The 24,778-nt window shown below is 41.5% G+C and overlaps 2 protein-coding genes, 1 long non-coding RNA gene and 2 other non-coding genes across 7 annotated transcripts in view; 2 read left to right on the plus strand and 3 right to left on the minus strand.

Moving 5' to 3' along the window:
- Window positions 1-15,631, plus strand: part of LOC113161537 (E3 ubiquitin-protein ligase DTX1-like) — a 28,590-nt gene extending 12,959 nt beyond the window's left edge. For both annotated transcript variants that reach the window (XM_026359170.2, XM_026359169.2), the window contains exons 3-12: window positions 216-430; window positions 560-1,452; window positions 10,408-10,469; window positions 10,601-10,762; window positions 10,928-10,989; window positions 11,091-11,257; window positions 11,354-11,507; window positions 11,595-11,684; window positions 11,775-11,873; window positions 11,971-15,631. In XM_026359170.2, coding sequence (XP_026214955.1) covers window positions 216-430; window positions 560-1,452; window positions 10,408-10,469; window positions 10,601-10,762; window positions 10,928-10,989; window positions 11,091-11,257; window positions 11,354-11,507; window positions 11,595-11,684; window positions 11,775-11,873; window positions 11,971-12,102 — 2,036 coding nt within the window. In that variant the 3' untranslated portion in view covers window positions 12,103-15,631. The remainder of the gene's footprint in view (window positions 1-215; window positions 431-559; window positions 1,453-10,407; window positions 10,470-10,600; window positions 10,763-10,927; window positions 10,990-11,090; window positions 11,258-11,353; window positions 11,508-11,594; window positions 11,685-11,774; window positions 11,874-11,970) is intronic.
- A 157-nt stretch (window positions 15,632-15,788) lies between these two features.
- Window positions 15,789-15,875, plus strand: trnay-gua. Its single transcript is given in 2 exon segments — window positions 15,789-15,825; window positions 15,840-15,875. It is a non-coding gene; the product is annotated as a tRNA-Tyr (tRNA).
- A 465-nt stretch (window positions 15,876-16,340) lies between these two features.
- Window positions 16,341-16,412, minus strand: trnae-cuc. Its single transcript has one exon. It is a non-coding gene; the product is annotated as a tRNA-Glu (tRNA).
- Window positions 16,413-20,236: 3,824 nt separating this feature from the next.
- LOC113162160 lies at window positions 20,237-21,485 on the minus strand. Of its 2 annotated transcripts, XR_003298791.1 has the most exons (3): window positions 21,321-21,485; window positions 21,188-21,243; window positions 20,237-21,004 (listed from the first exon to the last, which is right to left on the minus strand). It is a non-coding gene; the product is annotated as an uncharacterized LOC113162160 (long non-coding RNA). The 2 variants fall into 2 exon arrangements; XR_003298790.1 differs by having other exon boundaries at window positions 21,188-21,485.
- A 1,592-nt stretch (window positions 21,486-23,077) lies between these two features.
- LOC113161899 lies at window positions 23,078-24,534 on the minus strand. Its single transcript, XM_033325938.1, has 3 exons — window positions 24,353-24,534; window positions 23,688-24,008; window positions 23,078-23,391 (listed from the first exon to the last, which is right to left on the minus strand). Exons 1-3 carry the CDS (start codon window positions 24,384-24,386, stop codon window positions 23,078-23,080), a joined length of 669 nt encoding a protein of 222 aa, XP_033181829.1. The 5' UTR covers window positions 24,387-24,534.
- Between the last annotated feature and the right edge of the window lie 244 nt (window positions 24,535-24,778).

A 24,778-nucleotide genomic window follows, 5' to 3' on the forward strand; every position in this document is an offset into this window, starting at 1 on the left:
ATAATTTTTGCTTTATTATTACTTTTTAGAGCATTATCATTTATTGTATTTTCATAATGACGAATACCTAAAATGCTGAGTAGAACATAAACAACAGAAGCTGAGTGTAGCAGATCCCTCCTGTAGTAGAGTGTAATGTCATGCTACTCCTAAATTAAGTTTCATAGTAGTTTTAACAAAAATGTTTGGGTTTTTTTCTCTCCTCTATTTTTTAGGAACCATCCGTCCAGTGCGGAGGTGTTTTTATGACCCAGCCTCAGCCCCAGGTCAGGGCTGGCAGTGGGAGTGGGAAAACGATGCAGGTACGTGGACACCCTACGACATGGAGGTGGCCATTGCCATCGAGAGTGCCCACAGCCGCCAACAGCCCTGCCTCGACCTGACCCCACTCGGATTCTGCTACCTCATCGACTTTCAGAACATGACACAGGTTTGTTCCAGTTCCCTACATGGACCTGAGTGACACAGTGAACTTTCCTCCAAATCTTTATCTTTACCTAAGTGAACCTTGCAGATGCACTGTTAAAACCTGATGTGGTTGCTGTGTGTCCTCCTGCAGGTGAACAGACAGAGCCAGAGGTGTCGAAGGATCCAGAGGCGTGCTGACATGCCCTACCCCTTAGTGTCTGGCCCTCTCCCTGTACCCAAAGGAGGTGGTGTGGGAGGAGGTGGAGGACTAACTGGAGCCTTGCTGGGTGTTGGAGTTTCAGGGGCGAGCATGGGGATTGGAAGCTCTGTCTACCCTAGTGGAGCCTTACCAGCTACTGGACTGGGCCAGCCTTGTTCATGCCAACAATGCATGTTGGTCCTTAGTGTGAAGACCAATGCAGGGGGAGGAGCAGCAGGGATACAGACTCTGGGTAAACGCTCATTAACCATGCAGCGACCCAAGAACCCAGCACCCACTGCCTCCAAACCTCTAAGTCCATCTAAATCAGCCACTCTGGGACGAGGACAGCAGCAGAACTCCAACTCCAACTCCAACTACTACCAAACGCTGCCGCATGGTCTGGCCATCTCCAAAAACACAGCCTCCCCAAGAAGAAACGCCCAGCTCTTTGCTCAGTCACTGGCCACCCTCACTGCAGGCACATCTGCTCTGGGCATCTCTTTGTCTTCCAACAGGCCACCTCCTCCATCCCTACCGCCTCCTCAGCCTCCGTCATCCAACCCGACTCCAAATCTTCCGTCCGTTCCTCCCAAGCACTCCTCATCTTCAACCAACGAACCGGTGCCAACTGCCACATTAATTACCCCTGCCAGCGGTGTGACCACACCCCCTTCTCCAGTGCCATCTCCGTCGCCAGTGGTGATGAAGCCACAGCGGGCACCGTCATCCGCAGCCACAATGTGCCATGCCCCATTGCCACAAAGATCAAGCTTAGCCGGGCTGAGCAGACCAGCATTACAGAGGATTGCTATGGCCCAGTCCAGAGCACTAATAGCATCAGGGTGAGTGAATGAAACACACACCAAAACTTCTAGCAGTGGAACAGGACAAACCAGTAGCCTAATTACAGGCCTTTTGTTAGTTGCATGATATGAGCCATGGTTTTCCAAAGAACATTTGCAAAACTTTTTGACGTAAAAGAACAAGCAAAGAACAAGAACAATAATGACATGTTACTGTTAAGTGGTAATGTTACAAATAATTGAGTTTAATTAAAAAGCAGTATCTGTATCTCCCATTGGTAGGTTCCATGCTTTTTATTGTTTGACTGAGTCATGCATTTGTTTTGCTACACTGACTCGTGATTTGAGAGGTGTTGGACCTTCCTGTTTGCTTTTATCTTGTGGTGTGAAAATGCTGATTAATTGAAATACAATTTTTGTTCAATGCTATCAAGCATTAGTCAACTACATTAATACATTTACTTTTAAAGTTACATTTAGTCATCTGGCAGACATTTTTTTCAAAGCAACTTACAAGTGAGGTACAAGGCAAGCAAAATATCTAAGTGGAGGAGAAGAACTTTAAAGTAAAGTGCTCTAGGCAGAGGAGTAAGTGCAAGATTTATTTTTTTTAAGATTTAGGTGCAGAGAAATGTTCAAAGGAGTTCTGATTTCAGCAGATGAGCATGTAGAGGTGAGCGTGAGCTCGTTCCACCATCGTAGAACCACTGAGCTGAAAAGTTTAGACGGTGATCCTTTGAGTCGGGATGAGGGGACTACAAGACGTAGTATGCTGTAAGGGTGCAGTGGACAGGAGGAATTGTAAAACCTGTATGAGGAAGTTCAGGTAGGCAGGTGCTGTTGAGTTGACCACATTGTAGGCAAGGGTCAGTGTGTCACAAATAGGAGGGTGGACCCAAAAGCACGATCTGAGGCAGGCTGGAGAGCGAGTGTTCTTTATTCAGGCAGGATGCAAACAAAGAAACGAACAGTGTAAACTAAGGATGCTGCACTAACAGGCAGAAAAGTAAAAAAATACATACAGTCCTGGATAAACACGTTCAGAGTCTTTCAGTGGAAATTAGTAGATTGGGTTCAGACAGAGGCGGATGTAGTCTTTCTAGAGAAGATGACAAACTGACAGGGAAGCAGTGTAGTGGAATGGCTTATGTAGTGATTAGGTGGAGACAATGAGACACAGGTGAACCAGATGAGGGTCAACTAAGTGCAGTGAGACTGAGGAGCAGGAACATGCAGGGGACGTGTAGTATCTAAAATGAGAAAGGGACCATAGATGAGAGAAGAGACAGGAATGGAAGAAAACAGAATGTGCAGAAACAGTGACACATGGCTTTGAACCTTGAACCTGATGCTGGCAGCTACAGGAAGCCGGTGCAGAGATCCGAAGAGTGGTATATTGTGTGTCTTTTATGGCTGATTAAAAATAAGATGTGCTGCTGCATTTTGGATCATCTGGGAGGGTTTGATAGTGCAAGCTGGTAACCCTGAATTATAAATCAGTGCCACTCTGCAGAAATCTCAACAACAGTCTGGAGTTATAGTTTTTGAATATCTTTCCTAGAATGAAAGTGTTAGCACTAAACTTTAGTAAATTTGCAAAAGTGGTTATGTGATAATCTAGAGATTTTTTTACAATTGACAATCAATTGAAGAAGTCTATGCATTTAAAACACTCTGTATCCAGTATGATGGATAAAGTTTGTGAGAATGACTTTCTATAAACATTGTTGACAAACTATAAAAATTAACAATGAATGTAAATGTACTAAAAATTTACTCATGAAAAGTCACCAAGCTTTCGGTCACTGGGCAGCACATTTTGCTCCAGAATGCCTCGATAGTCTTGAGATTTCATTGTACCCTGCACAGATTCACGACACCCTGTACCAGATGAAGCAAAGCAGCCCCGGCACATAACCGAGCGTCCGGTTATGTGCCGACCATGTTACCATGTTTGATAATAGGAACAGTGTTCTTTATTTTGCATGTTCATTTTTACATCTGTGAACAAAGCCGATGTGAATTGGCAAAACGTTCCTGCTTTCTTATAGTCTTTACCTTTAACATGTTTGTCTATCATTTTCTTTCTAATCTGAGATAACTCTCTACTTAGCTTTATGTGGTCCATGTTCAGTGTGGTACACACCTTGATACGAAACAGCACAGTGACTTTTTACCATTCATAGTACTAACAACTTTGTCCACATGTGTATAAAATGTAGATTAATGAGAATACAAAGCAAGGACTGAACTGAAGAACATATTAAACTGACCATGTAAAGGCTTACTTAGATTCCTGTTGACTGTGCAGTGTGTGTCTGTGTGCGTGCATGTGTGTAGTCAGCAGTGCCTTCTGCTTGTTGTCCATCTGTGGAGTGGCATCTGTGGAGCAGAGGGGGAGGGAGGAGGGACAGCCTGAGCAAGTGTGAAGGCCACAGGTCAGCAGACCTTCCCTCTCTCTAAAACTATTTTATGTTTGAACAGAGAGTGGCTCTAGGAGGCAGGGGATCTGTCCTCCACAAATTTATCAGTCTTCATCTTAACACTATGCTAGCCAGCTGTTAAATTCAGTAATTCAGTTATGTGAGCTTGTGTAGTATAACCTGCACTTGATGTCAAGATAGTGTGAAGAGTAGTAATAAACTGAAAACACCAAGTACTCTTAAACTCTGATCACTCTTTCACCCTTAATCTGCTTTCCTTTTCCCCATTTATATTGCCTTTAACCCCCACCTCTGATGTTTTACCTTTTATTGGGGTGTAATTGTTCTGGAGCTTGAACAGCTACACATTCATGGTTTTGTGCCGCAGTACTAAACACAGTCCTCCAATCTATTTTAGACATTCCACTTTTCTCATGGTGGAGAATGGCGCATATGAATACTCCCTGATTCAATACAGTATCCAAAAAATTGATATTTATATATGTCACTTGTCTTTGTGCTCAGGTTTTACATTAAGACATGTATCTACATAGAATGTGTAGAATAAGTGGTCTTGTCAGCTGCTGCTGCATTCAGGGACAGTGCAGAGTGTAGGTGTTTCAAAAGCTCTCATTTTGGAAACAGATTTGTGGTCCACAGAGGATAAATCATACTAAATCTGGCAATCCCCCCTGACTTTCCCTCTAGTGCCGCCATGGTTTTGTGAATTTCGTTTCACAAGTGAATGTAGAACTCCTAGCTGCCTGCCTGGCTGTAGAGACCGTAGTACGAGTGAAGGAGTACTGACTCAGTGCTTGAGCAACTTCTTTAAACAGATTCTTCAGTACTGTAACTGGAAATGAAACCTAGATTTTACAGTGACTGTGCAACTTCCCATGATGTCATGCAACAGTGACTGAAGCCATTGGATGAAGCTTTTCCATTTGGTGTTGTAAACAGCAGGTGTGTTTCACTTCTCTGTGAAAAAGCCTTCAACTACAGGATGTGATGCATTTTCACCACATAATCACTGTCATACTGAAAGCAAGGTCAGATGGTTTTGAGATGTAAATTTTTGATCCCCCCCTCTCCCTCAGTCCTGTCGTTTGTTCCCTGCCCCCTCCACTCCTCTCCTCCTCATTTACCATCACGTCTCAGCAGTCTGGGCCCCTCAGAGCCCCATTGTTGGTCTCCACAGTAACCTTTGTTGGATTACCCAAGCCTGGGCTGCATTAGCAGCATAATGCTGACCCTCCACTAGTTCTCATTTCTTTTTCACTCTCTTTGCTCACTCCTTTTTATATTCTTCTCCCACATTTTCCATTCTTCTTTCAATTCCTCCTCTGTGTTCCTACAGCTTTTTAGGTTTTGATTTAGAATTCTTGCCGTTTACATGTGTCTTGCTTTCATTTAGTAGCTAACATGTTGAGTTTTGGGCTACTTTAAGCATATTTTCCAAGTTAATAAGCACACTTTCATTTCAAGCTTACCTTTATTGTAGTTATTATGGTGGATTTTACACCCCTTATACAGGTGTCACTGTGTATTTAACAGCATATTAAAAATGTGAGTATTTGTTTTAAGTCGGTGGAATAGTAGACAGTGGCGTTGTTCTGGTTAGCAATGTTGCTACCCCTGAAGAGGGAGGAATATGTAGACCTTTATAGATGTGTGTGTGTGTGTGTGTGTGTGTGTAGACAGTCTCAGACTCAGACAGTGAAAGAGACAAAGGCTGATGGGAATGAGGTGGGGAGGGAATAAGACAAAGAAACGAGTCAGCAAACTGTCAAAGATTGATCACTCAGTGGTGCAAAAAATCAGGCCAACACCACAGAGGGAGAGCGAGGGATGTGACACAGACACACACACACACTCACCCACTTCTCTGTAGAAGAATTTAACAAACTCACACAAACGCACATTGTCCTTCTCAGAAACAGTAAATATTGACAATCCTAACGGGATAAGCAGTGAAGAATGCATGCTCTCTCTCTCTCTCTCTCTCTCTCCCTCCCTCCCTCCCTCTCTCTCTCTCTCTCTCTCTCCCTCTCTCCCCCTCCCTCCCTCCTCCCTCTCTCTCTCTCTCTCTCTCTCTCTCTCTCTCTCTCTCTCTCTCTCTCTCTCTCTCTCTCTCTCCTCTCTCCCCCTCCCTCTCTCCAGTGGGGGATTATGAGAACGAGACAAAGGGAGTGTCTGAGTGAGGAGAAACTGGTGTCTACAAATTAAGCAAAGAAGGGGTGTGAGAGTAAGAAAGAAATCCATGAAGTCTGACTTTACTTGGGGAAGAGAGGAGAATAAGACTGTACTCCTGTGACACCTGTTTAGTTCACCAACAGGTTGCAGGATGCAGCTCTTTGAAGCCATTTTAATCACGTGTGACCTGTAGAGGGAGGTGTCACCATATATTAGCAAGGAGTAACATGTTGTTGATAGCAAAGAGTAACGTTTAAACACAGAGCCACGGCTCACAGTTGAATCAGGACTTTCCACATAAGAAGTTGTGGTTGTCGCCTTTGACCTGCTACTTCAGATCAAATGCTAGCTTACTGTTTCCAACTTTCTACCCACCAAACCACACTGTAGCTGAAACCACTTCACCTAAACACCAGACCAGACATACAGCTAGACCTAACAGTCATCTGTGTCGTCTGGTGTCTGGGTCTGACTTGTGATCTGTTCTAAATGCTTGCAGCTTCTCTGTTGACCTATAGTGCAGTATTTCTTTCCCACAAGTTTACGTTCAGTGAATTTGACTCAGATCAGTTGTGATGGTTAGATCAGCTTCTCAAGTGCAAAAAACAACACAATTTCATAATGAACATTCATATTTAAGCAGCAAATTTACTATTTATTTAAACAGATGATTATTTTACACCTACTTATATTTCATTATTTATTCAACAAATATATACTCTTTGCCCAGTTTCTCTTTAAAATGGAGTGTGATTTTATGAAATGTAACACATTCAGTAAACAATAAATTTTTTCACTATTATTTTTCACTAAAGCAGAGGAAGTCCGTTTGAAACATCATATTGTCAGCTAATGTGTGATAACTATGTGTGTACCTAGGAATGTGTCTGATGCTGTGGCTGCAGCTTTATGAGAATGTGACAATATGTGTGTGAGAATGTGTGGGAGTGTGTTTTTGTCTGGTCTCTAAATCAGTTCAGCTGATGTCCATCTGTGTTCGTGGGGGTGTTACCTTGGCGCTTCATGGGAATTGTAGTTGACTTCTGTTATGTTTCTTCTATTGTTCACCTTGTATCAGAAGTCCAGATATTTTCTCATGCTGTTCAGCTTTTGCACTTGCCATTCAGTCAACTGAGTATCTTGCCCATCCTAGTAATGCTACAAATTTGACATTTGTAGATAGTAGTGCTGATACCTAAGTAGAAGATCATGGGTGCGTTTCCTATTCCCTATGCAATGACAGCATCCACAGACTGTCCTTTATGTTGGAAGTTTTGGCCACAGTTCAACACTAGATAGTGGCTAAAGCTGCTAAGCAGCCACCTCATGTTGGAGGCTCCATTTTCTAGTATACAGAGTGTTCTAAAGTCAAAACTGGTAGGTTAGTTTTAGGTAACAGGGTAGTAGCTCATATGGAGAAATATTTTACCTAAAATTGAAAAGAAATTTAAAGACAAACTGAAATATTTTCCATTTGAAAATTATAGTTTATTTTCAATTTTGAAAAAGATATATATTGAATGGGAATGGAAAATGATCGTTTTTCTTTAGAATTCTAGGTAAGCTATTCCTCCATAAACTTAGATCAGATTAAACAAAATAGAGAAAGATACTTGACTATCTCACTGTGGTGCAGCCTGGGGGCATCGGATGGACCAAAACATAACGTCCCAGCTTCGTCCCTCACCACATGAGGCTGGGCATTGTTGTGCACCAGGAGGAACCCAGGGCCCACTGCACCAGCGTAGGTCTGACAATGGATCCAAGGATTTCATCCTGACAATGTTACAAGTAGCATAACGTTCTCGACAGCTTCTTCAGACCCTTTAACGTCAGTCATAGGGTGAACCTGCTCTCATCTGTGAAAAGCACAGGGCCCAGTGGTGGACCTGCCAATTCTGAAGTTCTATGGCAAATGCCAGTTGAGCTTCACGGTGCTGGGCAGTGAATACAGGGCCCACTAGAGGACATCAGGCCCACAGACCACCCTCATGAAGTCTCTTTCTGATTGTTTGATCAAGGACATTCACCTTTTGGAGGTTCTATGGCCTTGTTCAACTGTTCTAGAGTAACTGCCCTGTCTCCTGAAATCTTCTCTATGCTCTAGAGCCTTTGCTTGGAGAAACAGCATTCCTTCTGACAATGGCACATATTCATGTATCCCACAAGTTTAATTGTACTTGATTCTTGTACTTTTTTTTGCCGTCTATATTGTAAGTATGCAACCAACATTAACAAGTAGGTATTTGGAATTGACACTTAATGGGTCAGCTGTTTTAGAAGAGTTTGTAGCATAGTCAAGCTGTGACATGAGCATCAATGGAGCCACTGGAAAGTGTGTCAATGAGATACATGAAGCTTAACCAGGATCATATTGGCCTCAACTCTTCTTCTTCTCTTCCTTACCTCATCCAGTAAAGCCTTCCTTGCTAACACAGCAGCCTATTACTTATTAATTAATGCAGTGACTGGCAACAAGTGATTAGTTTGTGTGTGCGAGATCCACGTCATGTGTGGGTCTGTCGTAGGTTGTCGTAGGTTGTCATATGATGCGTTTAAAATCTACTAAACTACTCTGACTGCGTACGACAGAATAGCACCTGTGACACAGCGAGGCTCAGACTAATCTGCTTAACACAGATGGAAGTTTGATATAATTAAGATGTGATAGTAGCCTTGATGCAAATACAGTGTGTTGTGACTGTCTTGAGTGCTGCTTTGCTCACATGGCCTTGTGTGTTAACCTTCACCTTTTATCATAGCTACAGGCACAAAAAGTAAATCAATTGTTCTGCCCTCGTTTTGCATCAGTGTTTGGGTAAAGGACATTCCCTTACATGTGTTTTAGAAGCTTGCTGTGTACCAGTACCAGTATCATCTGCTACTGAAGACTCTTTAGCCCTCGTTTAGAATATTTACTGTTCCAGCTCTGCTTTGCTTTTCCTTTCTGAAGATTGTGAAATAACACCTGATTTCCCACTTATTAACACAAGTGCAGACCTACACACACAAATGAGTCATTCACTCGTGTGTGTGTGTGTCATGTGACAGTGAGAGGGGTTAAGTGAAAGCAGCTTAGTGCACTGACAGAAAGCTTGTTAAAGCTACTCTAGCAACAGGAAACAACAGATCACTACCACACCCTGTTCATCTGAAGAGCCTGTAACACTGGCTGCGCTAGTCTGTTAGCATAACTGATAGTGTCTGCATGAGAAGAGGGGGCTGGTTGTTGCCCCCTTCGATAGCTCAGTTGGTAGAGACTGTAGTGGTGAGTGCTGATGTCCTTAGGTCGCAAGATTTGTTTTCTGGTAGCTTTCTGTATGTTTGTATTCTTTGTTGACATGCAGTATTTTCCTGCTCACTGGTCCTTGCTGCTACATAGCTACACTGACTATTCCAGTGTAGAAGTTCCCCAGATTGTGCTAACAGGAGATCTGTAATCGGACAAATGAGGCTGGAGTGCAGCCACCAAACATTGACAGCATGTGTTTATTCCTCCCCTTCAGCAATCATTTTACAACCTGACAGTGCTGTGTCACACACACACGCACATTCAGTCCACCGTGTGTGTGTGTGTGTGTGTGTGTGTGTGTGTGTGTGTGTGTGTGTGTGTGTGTGTGTGTGTGTGTGTGTGTGTGTGTGTGTGTGTGTGTGTGTGTGTGTGTGTGTTGTTTTGTTTTGCCGGATGAGTAATCCCTATAAGTGTAGTCTCCAGTAGGCAAACCTGCCTCTGAGCCCCAGCTGAACAGCTGTGTTGGCACATGCAGCAGTCATTTGGAGTAAGTTATCATCACCTGACCGTAGAGCTGATCTATACAGATTGACGTGGATCACAATTATCAAATATGCTGGATTCTCTAAAGTCCTACACAAACCAATGATCTTAGTTAGTGAGAGCTACATGTGTGTTTGTCAGTTAAGTGGTGATGATGATGATGATGATGATGATGGGCTTTGTGAAGAAGCAGGTAATCCCCAGCATGCAGCTGCATGACGTCCATCACTTTGAGCTCAGTGAGCAGATGGAAACTCCGTGGATTAGCATTCATAAACACACACAACCCAGCGGAGTCATTCATCTGCTCTCCAGCCGTCAAACAAGGTAGTGTGCTGTGAGACAGGGAGATACACGGATAAGGAGAGGAGACAGAGGAGGACAGACAAGAACAGAAGCTCCTGGTTTCTGTGTGATTTCTCTTTTTATCTCTTTTTGTATTGTTTGTTTTTGTGTGAATTTTGGTTTTCTTAACTGTGACTGACTCTAAGAATGACTGTTATCCGTCTCTCAAGGTGAGTATAAAGGATAGAGTATCTGTGCCACCGTAGACCTGTGAGCAAGAATGGAAATAAACTAAACACTTTATTTCTTTTGTTGCAGTGTGCCCACCGTCCCAGTCAAGAACCTCAATGGATCCAGTCCTGTTCATCCTGCACTTGCAGGTACAAACACACACTCACTACAGATATGAAAAATCAGAACTGTACAAGAGAGATTTTAATGTATAACTCCTGCAGTATCACTGTTCTAACAAGTCTATGTTTTTCCTTCTTCTTCCCCTTCTGTATTTCAGGCATCACTGGAATCCTAATGAGTGCGGCTGCTCTGCCAGTGTGTCTGACCAGGCCTCCTAAACTGGTGCTGCACCCTCCGCCTGTAAGCAAAAGTGACATCAAACCAGTGCCCGGCTTCAGCCACTGCTGCAGGAAGACCACCAAGAAACAAGTCCGCAAAGGTAAGCATTGACCGGTTTGTGTTTTTTTTCTTTAAAATGCCACATCATTGAAATCACTCCGTTGGTCTCTGTGTTTTATTATCAGACTTTCTGCTCAGTTACTCAGCTTTAAAACATAAACAAAACAGGCTGTGTTTGATGTTTTACTTTCCTCTCTGCCTGCAGGTAAAACGCCAGAGGAGGTGGTAAAGAAGTACCTGCAGAAAGTAAAAAGTCCACCAGAGGAGGTATTACTGCTGCTTTCATAGTGCTAACTCACACACACACTAATGGTAAAGACACAAATGTTTTTATAATAGTATTCACTCGCTTTCCTTGTCTTCTCTAGGACTGTACCATCTGTATGGAGCCCCTGGGGGGTCCATCTGGATACAAAGGTCCTGGCGTGGGTCCTGTTTCTAGGGCAGAGTCAGTGGGGAGACTAGCGCAGTGTGGACACCAGTACCATTTCCAGTGTCTGGTGGCCATGTATAATAATGGCAACAAGGACGGCAGGTAGGTTAGAGACAGACAGGACTTCCTCCTCATTTCCCTCACAGGATTTATGAAAACCATCTCTGCAATCTTTCAGTTTCTCTCTTCTCCTCTCAGTCTTCAGTGTCCCACCTGTAAAACCATTTATGGTGTAAAGACAGGCAACCAGCCGGCAGGGAAGATGGAGTACCACGTCATCCCTCACTCTCTACCGGGGCATCCTGACTGCAAAACCATACGCATCATCTACAACATACCACCAGGCATTCAGGTAAGTCAAGGAGAACGGCACTTTGTTCTCATGTGGTCATTCATGGTCAGGCTCACTGTGATATTTATGCTCTTCTTGTCCTTTCAGGGACCAGAGCATCCCAACCCAGGGAAGCCCTTCACTGCCAGAGGCTTTCCTCGACACTGCTACCTCCCAGACAGTGAGAAAGGGCGCAAGGTAAACGCAATTGACCCTCCTATAAAGCACCAGTCAACTACTGCAAAAAATGAACAATTCATCCTCACTTTTACACTCACCTGTCATCAGGTGCTGAGACTGCTCCTGGTAGCATGGGACCGCAGGTTGATCTTCTCAGTCGGCACCTCAAGCACCACAGGAGAGTCTGACACTGTCATCTGGAACGAGGTACGTGCTCAGTGAGACTGCAACCAAAGAATTGATTTGATTAACTCATTTGTTATCACTGAAACTGATGACAAAACTTCCTTTTCTTCTTTTCAAGGTCCACCATAAGACAGAATTTGGTTCCAACCTGACAGGCCACGGCTTCCCTGACCCAGGACACCTTGACAATGTCCTGGAAGAGCTCAGGGCTCAGGGCATCACAGAGGACGATGTACTGGTGGAAAAGTAAAATGAGGTGCAAGAAGAAGACAACAGTGAGAGAGAAGAGGAGTGGAGTAGAGGAAGAGACGTAGGTCTGACTATGAAAATACCAGAAGGAGAAGAAGAGGTCCTGGACTGAGAAAGACTCTCTGCCAGCACTTAACAGAGGTGCAGAACGACATCTGGGGTTAAAGAAGATTTTGTTTTTCCAAAGCAACCCCTTTTCAAGAGTCACATGTCAGTGTCTGCCCAAACATAACAGTTTACACAAAGAGATGGGGAAGCAGCAGCATACGGTGAAAAGCTGGAAAAAGATGATGGCAGTCTCGGTTCCAGCTTACTAAACAGCTAGGTACTACATGAGGATAAGTGAGAGTGAATGGTACTAATACTTAGGACAATAACAAGTTTGCTTTACTGACAGGAAGATTAACATAAAAAGATGGTAAAATGTTAGAGCAGTTCAATCAAAACGGGTAGAGAAAGGACAAGGAGATGGAAGACGGAGCAGTCAGGGAGGGGACAGGAGGGAGGAGAAGAGGAAGAGTGCAGCAGAAAGACAGAAAGATGGCGTTCGAATGTAGTGTAGCATAGGAGTGAAATTAACTTGTGAAGTACAGTCTGGGTACTTCAGCTCTCACTAAAACCACAAGCAAACCAAGAGTGAGGGAAGGACAGAGGGACCGTGCTGACTTTGGTCAGAGCAGTTGCAAGTTTGTGGCTGAAGCGTGGTGCTGCTGCTCCCCCATGTGGATTTCCTGATCAACTGCAGCCTACTATGAGTTCTCCACCTGTGTTACTTTGTGTCATTACTATAATCCTCATATAACATCATTCCAAACTTTACCTCTTGCTTTTGACTCAGTGGGTTTCATATGTCATAACTCTGTATGTTTATGATAGTGTGTGAAATGACAAAAGACCAAACCAGGGCCCTGTCGTTTGGGTCTGTTTGGAGTCTTACTATTGAGCCACTGTGGTACAAGTTAACCTTAAATACTACGGTACCAGTATTTACATAGATAGCTTTTATTTTTGTCCCTTTAAATGTTTCCAATGGTCTCACTGGACGTAGATGTTTCCTGTCAACAGCGGGACACAGTGGAGTTTGCCTAGAACTAAGCACTGAGGACGTGCTACAAAGCCGCAGTGTTTTAGTTCCAGCTGAATGAGTTTCAACTGTCAATGCTTAAAGCAAAGAAATGAACTAAGAGCGTGGGGCTGGTCTCTGAGCCAGAAAGCCCCTCAGATTGGGCAGGGAGTTCGAGGGTTGGGAAGGATGGAGAGAGAGACGAAGAGAGAGAGCTAAAGTAGAGATCACCTGCTCTGCACAAACACAGCGCCACTAGAAAAAAAAGAGTTAGTGACTAAATAGCATGCAGAAGAATCCAAACAATAAATAGCTTAATAACAGTATTGTGAATGCTCCAGAACAACAACCAGATACTGTGTTGTGGCCTCAACTTAATAATAACATAATAACACGAATTACAGCAAGAGGATCATTGAGTGACAGGATATTTGTTGAAGTTGGAAATTCCACAGACACATGTTTCTATAAAAATATGAACAAGCATGTAAGGTACTAATATCAAGTGTTAAGGAATTTCACAATATGTCCCATAAGGCAGAAACAAAACAATAAATAAATATGGCAGATACTGTACAGAGGGATGTGCACTCTGCAAGGTACTTATACCAAAATTAAGTAATTGAAAGCGCGAACAGAGACACTGGAGGTGTTTGGAATTAAATATCTGTTAAACATCCAAGCTCAGACTAACTGTGTAGATATCAACAGATCACCATCCCAAAAATGACAGGACATGGGGATGTGTCAGATGTGTGGTAGGAATTACAGCATCTTTTCAGTCACATGATGGTGAAACGCACGGTTAATCAGGCAGTTTGAAAAACATTTTCAGTCTCAAATTCCTTGAAAATGTCCTGAGGCAACTAATTTCACGTTTTGTAATGTGGGAGGAATTATTTCAGGAAATTCCACTTGACACTACACTTGGATCTGCTTCTGATTGGCTGTCATCGGTAAAGCGTTAACTGTAATCTGGGCCTCCACTCTGGGTTTCCTCATCAGTGTCTGTTCATTATTATTGGAGGGAATTGGTTTCAGGACCAAATGTCAGGGAGATCCTTATTTTCGAAGTTTATTAAAGCAGCAGACGTTTTGATTTGTCGGCCGGAGCCTTTGATCAATAAGGCGATCATCACGCTTATCTCAGCAGACTGATAACAGCTCTCCTCTTCTTATCTCCACCTCCACTGGCTGACAACACGCTGCCCAGTCTCTGAGTTGGGTCTGTAAATGACCCCCTTATCACAACGTTACAAAATGTGTGTGTGGGTGTGTGTGGGTGTGGGTGTGGGTGTGTGTGTGTGTGGGAATGAGAATCTGTGTACTGTGTATACTACCAACATGCTCCCAGTTTAGGGGATTATTCGGGTACTCCATGGGAATCACATCATCCTTTAACTCTGATGATGATGATCATGATAGCGCTGATGGTACATCCTGTGTGGTAACTTCTTTACTGTTCTCTTTTTTATAAGACATGTAGGTACACTTTTGCTTTATAATAGCATTTTTCTTGACACTATCATAGAGTAAATTGCTTTTTTTTTATTTTGTACATTTACATTGTATTAATTGTACTTTTTTTTTCATTTGTTACGATTGGTTTACAAAGACAATATTGGTAAATGCAACGTCTTTTATTTTTTCCCCTTTGTGTACAGACGTTGAGCTGATCGGCGTCATCTTTTCTTTGGAAAAGGAATTCGGTAGTAGACTTTAATGTGAGTGCAAAATGTAAAGAACAGAAACAGCAAGTCAAAGCCTCGCACACTGGTGAGGTGAAGGTCTTTTTTCTACATATCATGTTTCCAGCTCCTGTTCAGCACTGAGCCTTAATCTGCCTGCTGGAGCGCTCAACTTTTGTCATCCTGCCTTCTTTTCACAGCAGGTTTGTTTTAGCAGCAGAATAGCTCAAGTGCAAGCAGCCCAATGAAAGGCTTTAAAATGTTACAAAAATCAGTTTCCCTTTTTGTGTTGCAGGCACAGTTACTAAGGGGAACTGATTTTTGAAGAATATTTATTTGAATCTGTTTTCTTGTTATTAAAAGATCTGTTTTGATTTCTAGACACTGAACAACAAATTCAAAAAAATTCAAATAAATGTCATTACCAGATTTGTTACTGTTTCTTTTGACTTAATCTGATGTGTTGAATCTGATTTGAATATGAAGACTCTCTATAGCAAACAGTCGTCCTCATTATTATCACCAGCCTCAAGTGTCTTTGGAGGAGAATAATGGTGATCCATTTAAAGGCTTGGATCCTTGATGTGCAGTGTCTGAAGCCAAGATCATTTCATGTGGATTTGTTCCCCATCACTAGTTCCCTGGGAAGTGATCAAAGGTGCTGGTGCAGGAGAGAACGCATCAGAACATGTGACAAGCAAAGCAGTGTAAATATTGCTACGTAATTGCTGGAGTATGAATGATTAATACAAGAAAAAATAAAAAATGAATGATGCTTACTTGGTGTATTGTTGTACCTTTCAACATTAGAGAACGCTGTAGCTGGACGATGAGTTTATTAACTTAGTAAGATAAACAGATAAAGTATCTGTCACGTTTTAGATCATTTTCATGTTTGAGATTCTTTTCTAACAAACGCCGGCGTGTGCGCATGTCCCTTCGATAGCTCAGTTGGTAGAGCGGAGGACTGTAGCGGTGAGTGTTGAAATCCTTAGGTCGCTGGTTCGAATCCGGCTCGAAGGACTGAACTTTTCTCACTGTCAACAGACGCGGAGTCCGCTGCTTCAAAGCATACTCGGTTCCCAGCGTTATTCTTGACCTATGTGTAATGGTTTCTCTTTTAAATAAAGACTGTAATATATAGAATATAATAGTGATCGTACAAATATCAGCTCATTGTATATGAAGTTTCTCCTGTTTAACGTCCACGATGTGGTGAGAAGCCCCTTAAGGAGCTCATGTTACGTTTTCTCTGGTCCAAAGCGACTTATTCTGAGTGAAGCCCGTATGATGCAGTAGATCCCAGTAGATTCACTGTAACTCAGACAGATGGAGACAGTTACTGGGATGGAGCTGCTCACTGTGACTGGAGGCTCGACAGGAGGCTACTGCGCTGAAAAGAAACCTGTGCTTGTTTTTATTTGCCTCTTTCAATGATGAACAAAATGTGCTTCAAGCTTTACGAAGGGCAAGAAAGTAAAAGACTTGTTCCCTGACCGGGAATCGAACCCGGGCCGCGGCGGTGAGAGCGCCGAATCCTAACCACTAGACCACCAGGGAGCTCAACGGCGGAAAGGACAACGATACTTACATGGCTGTTCAAATGGTTATTTGACTGAGGTTGTGTGGTGTTAAGGGCTTCAATTAGTTTACCTCAGTCTGTGCCCCTCATGTAAAACATTACACTGGAGGAACAGACATAGGGCAAAAATCAATTCATGGCAACTTTCTGTATCATATGACACTCACCCAAATTCTAAAGGTAAATGTTCTGGTCTTGGTTTTAATCCGTTTTCTTCAAGGTTGTTGGTGCAAATAGTGACATCGAGTGGCTCCATCTGCAGAGTTCCTCATTCACTGGGCTGTGTCAGGGTCAAGAGTCACAGACTTTCTTGGCCTCTCTCAACAGGCTCCTTCAGATCAGTGAAGACTCGAACACCTTGCAACAGCTCTATCTGCATCTATCTGCATCGAGCTGAACGTTTCAGCCTTCAGTCTTCAGTGGACACTCTCCCATCATCTGCTGTATTTTCTCCTCTGTCCTCACCACTTTCAGAGTGTTCTTCCAGAGAAACATCTTGCTTAAAACCATGCAGATGAACATCACACCTACCAGGAAGATCAGGAGCTTCTTTTCGGTTCCAGTGCAGAAGTCACAGGGAGCTTCGGGTTTGTCATCTTGTTGCTGTCAGCTCTCAGATGGGCTGAACTCGACAGCCATCTCAGAGACGACACTTTTAACCTGCAGCTCAGGCTTTGGCTAGTAATAATTTTACAAATGGGACACTGACATGGGACATCGATACTCCAGTGTTCAGTGATGCAGACTTTGAAGTGGTAGCAGAGGTTGTGTCCACATGGCACTGAGATGCTGCACATTAGCTGATCTTCAGTCAGCACACAGCTGGCAGCAACCATGTCTACACACTGAGAACCAGAGGAAGAACAAGTCAGAGGAACATAGAGACACTAAAATAGGGTTTCCTCATAATTCTGTGACTCACACTATCATCACTACTGTCACCTTCTCACTGAGTGGCACTGCACACTAGTACTAGTGCTGGCCTCTACTCTTTCAGTTCAGTGTCCATGTCCAGTCCCACTTCCCATAGTGGTCCTTCTCAGATGATAATTGATATATCTTTCCAGAGGGTGTTAGATGTTGGTTCCTCTGTCATAGTGCTGGTTTCCACCCAGGTGGAGCAGAGGAAGGGGATGAGCTCCTCTATTGTGAAAATGTTTTTCTTGTTTGCTCAAATGACTTATGATCAAACTTTGTGCTGGAGAGGAGCTCCTCAATCAAAGACAGTCTCTCTGGCTTTTATCAGCATATGTTTGACTGGCTAGCTAATAATTTGAAACATTTAAGCCAAACTGTTGAGGAGGAGTGGGATTTGTAGTTTTGGGTTTTGTTTTGACCTAGATTAAGGTTTGGTTCACTGACAGACCATCTGTTTTGTTTGTTTGTTTGTATTTATTGTTTAGTGAGTAATGTCCCCTTTCTTTAAGAGTGGCCTGATCAGCCAGGAAATGTTCCTTTTTGTGTTTAGTTTATTATTTTAAAGTTTTAAGATGACTTCTCAAAGTGTGAATGTGTGAAAAATCATTGATTTGCACATACACTTTCAGTAGAGGGGCCCCACACACAGCTGCTGCTGATCCTGCCCGGCAACCCAGACAGATGTTTTGCTCACTGCTGGAAGAAATGTATCAAACCCCTTTTCCTTTAGGTCATAATAGGCTACATATGAGGTATCTCTTTGTCATAATAGGGCTGAGCAAAGCCAGCATACAAGAAAAGCATCTGTAGTTAGTGAGAGACAGAGTCACTTTCACAAATATGGGCAATTTAGAATCACCAATTAACCCTAACATGTAACATGACACAGAAAGTACATGCAAACTCCACTTCTTTCTTGTGAGGCGCCACCATGTTGCCAATGGAAACCAGAAAAACATTAAAACATCAACATTTTTAAGGGTTGAATCTCTGCCAACTACTGCTTTAACACTGCCAGACGAAAGGGAGGGAGAGAGGAAGAAAGAAGACACTGCCAACTCCAGTAATTAACAGTAACAGCTTTGGTATGTCACGAAAACTGTACCTAAAATATCTAACAGTTACTACCAGAAGTCAATGTAACATGTGACGAGAACACTACAGGTGGGAGGAGAGTTAGTGGATGAGTCACATGAAGGAAATTTCTTTCAGTCCAGTATCTGGATTAGTCATTGTCCACAGGACAACATTAACTATTGAAGTGCAGAAACGTCCTGCTTTGTGTGTCTTAGAGGCAGAAACTGTGCAGGCTGTTTACTCTTCATTATGTATTTGATAGTAGCAGCTGACGTGGACTTTCTTGATGCATTTCTACACGGTCTTTCTTACTGATGCCTTCATGTCATGACTGATTAAAGGTGTAATCAGACATTTTTATCAACAATCAATTATTAACACTCTCTATCTTGGTTCTATGAGGTCCATCTGCAAATAATCACCTCTTTACTCACATAACTGCTCTGTGTCTAAAGTTGAAGAAGTACAAAATAAATAATGAAACAAATATGCTATACTTTCTGAAACCAAACTGAGATTTGGATCCAACTGAGTTGAATCTTTTATCAAATGATGTTTGAAGTTTGTAAAACGTTGAATTTTAACATTAGCTAAGAGCTACTATTTGAAAGACAGCTTAAAAATCAGGATATTACTTACATATAAATGTTCAGTGCAGACTCTTACACTGACATCTTGAACTTGTTTGGAAGAGAGACACACAGAAGACAGTGGGACAACACAAGACAAAGACAGTTTGCTCATGCCAACATGGCCAAGGGCTCGCTGACACAGGAGGAGAGGACACATTGATGTAAACCTCTCTCACGCTCATCATTAGAACCTAAATACATATGTAAAGACAACAAGTTTGTGCCCGTCTCAGTAACAAATCAAGAGCCTGTGTCAGTGACAGACAGTCAAACCAGTTCTTTCTTTACTGTACGATGTTCACTGGGAGAGAGTTTTGAACTGACCTGATCTGCCCTCACAGTAATAGACAAGAAGCTTTAATTTAAAATTTAAATAGAAATTTAACCTTCTCTATAATTTAAACAATTGCCAGTTATCAAGCTCTCATGTGTTGAGCCCAGCCTTGTGAAGGGTGGCGTTTGAATAAAAGCCCCCCAGCCTCTGCTTGACTGAACACTCTAAACTGCAGGTAGAGCTGGACACAAGCAGACCAGGCCTCCTAGGCTGGGATCTCCTGATTAAAGAGAATTGAGATGTATAATCCAGTTTGTTTGTAAGATCTCTGTCTGCCTTGCAGCCACCTAACCTCCTTTGTTTTGGTTATGTTTACTTTATTGTCAGTTATGGTCAGTAAGACCATCTCAGTTGTTCATCAGTGAGAGACACAAAACAGAAGGAGCTTAATGAGATTTTGATTACATACTGGAATCTGGTAGATAAATCCCATCCTAACTTCACCTAGTTCCATATCACTGGCTGTTAGTGACAACTGATGTGTAGTAATAGAGAGGTGATACTAAACTTCACACACCTGCAGCCCGACTCATCTCATGTGCTGCCAAACTGGGGGTATGGTCTGCAAATGGCTGCCCATAACACTGACTCCGGCAGCAACTCCATGCCCAAGTATTGTTTGGCTCCTTCTTGTGACTGGTTATAAATTAAGATAAGAATAAGGCTTGGTTGGTGTTTGCAGTTGTTTCTTATCTATGTTTTTATCTGCATGTGACAGTGTGCACAAAGTGTAACCAGACACCTGTTATTTTTTATATTATATTATATTTAAGTCCAACATGTTTAATGAGATACAGATTCAGTATTTAGTAGATTCACTCCCACAACATAAGCAATAATGTAACAGCAATTACTCAAATATTTTATTTTGAGAATTAATTTTCTTACATCATGCATTTGATTATTCGAGATTCAGAAAAAATTATAAAGCCAGTATGGAAATTGTTTTTTCTCATTACAGCTACCTTGTTCAACAGGAGAGAAAGGAACCACAACAACACAATACAAAATTACATAAATACAAAATTACACAAATACCAAACATGTTAATAAGACAAATATAAAACTGCAAAAGATGGTTAATAGTGGAAAATAGTAGTAGTAGTAGGGGTAGAATGCATTGTCATGAATAGTGATGGCATAAAAAATGACTATATTGTTAGTTAAACGAGGACGTCGTCAGTTCCTGGCGTAGTTTATTTACAGTCCCCCTCCACCTGACAGAAAGGGGAAGCAGTTGTACATCTTAATGGGAGGAAGGGAATTCAGAAATGTGGTATATGTGGTCTATCAGCATTTCCCAGTATCTGCGTCTCTTGTGTAAAATGCACACACACTCTCCAGAGACATATCAATATGTATAAACCCAGATAAAAACCTGTCAAATACTTCGCTAAGTCTCATCTCTGGTTTCAGTAAAGGCTTAATAATGGCTGGTGGAAGACTTAATGACTGCAATAAGTATGTACAGATAATAAAGATCCTGGTAAAGGATAACTAATGAAAGAGAAATGAAAGGAGGGAGGCCTCAAGCACTCAGTGACTGACTCTGGTTAGGTGTTTGACTGCCACTTGTCAGCGGGTGTTGCTCCTCAGTTTCATTACTTTCCTGAAAGAAGAACATTGAATGCAGAAAATGTACGTTAATTACAGACACACATGAATATCTCATTTGTCCAGGTGATATGTCCAAAACTACATCCTCTGGGGGGGTTATATAGTTTATACAGTTTTTATGTACTGCAGGTAAGGTAGATTATGTTATTATCACAAGATGTTTTTGCTTACATACCTCTGACACTGAGACGTTCCGATATGACATATTCGGATTCCCCAAACCACAACAATCTGGAGGGTTGAGGTTGACAGCAAATGTTAGGTAAACTGAAACTAAACATGAATAAAATTACACTACATTCACATACCTGCTTGTCCTTCGTTGTTTCTTTGTATGCGGCGACGTTTGTACCAGACAGCAATCAGACCAACCACAACAAGCACTATAATAATATAATAATAATTTATTCCAGGACCTGTAAAAAAATGAAAATGTTTGATACAATATATGAAGGTTTGACATAAACATGAGCAAAATTCATCTTGAAATGTTGATTTATTTTCATCAGTTTTATTTACTCATTCAAAACAAAACAGTCAAACTGACACGTACCAATGTGAACACAAAAAAAACTCTTGCACAAAAAAAGAATCAATCAGAACAGAGGAATAGAACAGAGGAATTCTTATATACCTCATCACACGTTACACAGTAAGGTTAAGACCTTACAGAATAAATCATATTGGGCCAGTGACCACACACTAGAACATACAGCTGTGAGGGCAGTAAGGTAAGTGAATTACAGCAGTCCGGTCTAGAGGGATGTAACAAATGTGTGGATGGGTTTTTCACTTCACTTCGAGCCAGGACGCAGTTCTAGATAGTTGTTTTATGTGTAAGTAAAGTATGTGCACTAGTTAGAAATAACTCAGATTCTGTACTGTAGTATTTGAGGCAAAGCTGTTTATTAAAATTAATGTTACAATACAGTTCTTTCCTACAGTAACAGCTATATATACTGATAAGTTGTATACTATGGGAGCTAAAGTATGTTATACAAACTGATTATGATTATTTTGATTTCTGTTTTGTTTTGCTGTTACAATAAATATGCTAGAAAGAGAATGAGATTTTTGACAGAACAAACCTGTGTTTGATGATGTGATGTGGACACCACTGTGTGGAGCTGATGTTCACGCTCTCATTACTGACAGGGTTGGCTGCCACACAGCTGTATGTGTATTCATTGTGATTTTGGATATCCAGAGGCAGAATGAGGTCTACAGCGATGTCAAGGTTGTTGGTCTGGTTTATTTTCTCCTCTTCTTTGTACCAGGTCAAGGTAACATTAGGTGTGTTCTTCACAGAACAATTTATGTAACAGCTCCCATCATCCACTGGAGGTGTTGAAATGTTGGTCTGTGCTGTAGTGATGTGTGGTTTGGAAACGTGTTCTAAATTAAATAAAAGGAAAGTTACTGAGCGTCATAACACTCTACGCTATTACTTTAAAAGTAGTGAATTATTTCCACAGGACAGCTAATTAGGTGAACATTAACACGAGTGACAATCTCACTGTCATCTCCCATTCATTAAAAACGAGTCTTGTGTTACATGGCATCTGATCGATAATGTCTGGTCTTTTATGTGCATTTTGATTCCATAAATGATGAATGCTAATATACTAATAGCCTGTTTGTAGAACGGACAAGCTGTTGTATTGTGTGTTGTGTGTGCAACACTGATTAACAGCCTTCACTTAGAAACTGTTTAACATATTGATGAACATAAAGGCCACATATAGTCAGGTGAAGCGTGGTCGCAGATGGTTTGTTTGCAAAAGTTTGGCCAACTTTTCTTTATGTTCTGTGTCTTTTCATTTTTAAAGTGATTACAAGTTTAAGGAAAAGAAATTAGACCTATGTTTTTGTAGGGTTGTAATTACAACTTCCTTACATTAACAAATGTAGCACGCCCCCTGATTTTATGTGGCCCACAAAGGTTTAAAAATTATTCTATTGTTATTCTAATGTTTTTGACCTAAAAACAAGGGGCAACATATTTGGCCTGAATTCTTCAACTCAAACTAAGGTCAGTTTTGCACATTATATGCCCCATATCCACTTAATAAATGTAATATTTTCTCAGTGTTCTTGGATGTGGATCAGTACCCGGCAGCACCCTTACACAGTAAATTCCTGCATTGTTTTTTGTCACTTTGATTAAGGTGAGGGATCCATTGTGTTGATTCATCTGCAATACATCTTCAAAACCTTCATTGATAAAGATGGTAAAATTCTTCCACTGAGCTATGCGTTTGCTACGACAGTCTTCACTCAGTGTCCAACTGACCGTATCATTCCTTTCCACATTTTCGTTTGTAGCCTCCAGAGTGACATTGTTCCCCTCCAGGACATCACGTGGAATAACCAAATTATCTAGAAGTAGTAACAAATGACTCAGTAACTAAATATTACAGTAACAATGTTAAATCATCTTCATCAATCAATCAAGTACTTTTAACATACCTTGATAAAGACCATGAGTCAAAACATGGTGTTCTTGTAATTATATATTATATGTTTTTCTACAACAAGTGTTGCTGGAAATCATCTTTAAGTTACAGAAATGTAAATATAAACCAAAGCTGTCATATTTCTGCCATCGCCAGATCTGTGCTATGGCAAACTACACAGATTTAAATGAATGCAATCTATCAATATTGGTCACTCACCACTGATAGTTAGGTTAAACATTTGTGTCAGGGTTCCTGATTCTGTAAAAAACTGAGCCAAAAAAATCCCAGTGTCATTGGTGGTGAGGTTAGAGATGGTGATAGATCCAGTTTCAACATGTGTGTTCAGTCTCTTTCCAAATCTGGTTCCGTTAATACGAATGACTTCTCCATTGGCGACCATGGTAATTGCTATGAGGGGGGTATGTGGCCCAAAGGTCCAAAGATAATCCTTAAAACGATGCTCTGTTTTGTTAACATGTAAGATCACACTCTCTCCTTCATGCTTCCTAATTTGTGTTGGATCACCGAAGGCAAAACCTAAAGGTTTAACATAAAATATATCAGGAGATCATAGTCAGGGCCAGGATGGAAAATACTTAAGAAGTTTTCAGTTTGACCAACAATGCAGAATAATGTTGTATATTTCTCACAATGTTTCAAAAAACTGATCATTATGATATATTTACACCTACCGTTAGTATCTGGATACAATAAAAGAAATGTTAATGCAAGGGAACAATGTAGTAAAGTAAGAGTAAGTGGTTTTAAACCATTAATATCTGGACATGAAGACGTGATCTATTAAGCTGTTCTGTAGTTCACATGTAGGCTGAACACATTCAGAAATAGAAACTATAAAACAACAACAAATCTACATTTACCTGTCATGCATATGAAAAGTAATCCGTAATTCATTTCTCCTTCCGAGACGACATATGTTGTTTTTGTGTAGAGTTGGGTTCAATCTGCTATCAGAGCGTTTTGTTTTGGAACAGTTGAGCATCTACTGGAAACCTGTCCTTTCATTTCAGCATGCAGAAGACAAGTTGAAACATGACAAATGTTGAACCTGTATAAAGGCATACCATTACTATAACCACGTGAATATATTCAGTGGACAGTTTTTATCACGGTTTAATACGGTATTAGAATCAGAATCTGCTTTATTGGCTAAATTTGCACAGGACAAGCAAGGAATTGGATGTGGTCTGACTCCGTCTTTTGTGCCCTCTGGTTGCATGAAACATTAATAATTTACATACATAGTTGCAATTATTTACATAATACTACGTTTGCTATGTCACATG

The sequence above is a fragment of the Anabas testudineus genome, chromosome 1 (genome assembly GCF_900324465.2).
Source record: "Anabas testudineus chromosome 1, fAnaTes1.2, whole genome shotgun sequence".
Lineage (NCBI taxonomy): Eukaryota > Metazoa > Chordata > Actinopteri > Anabantiformes > Anabantidae > Anabas > Anabas testudineus.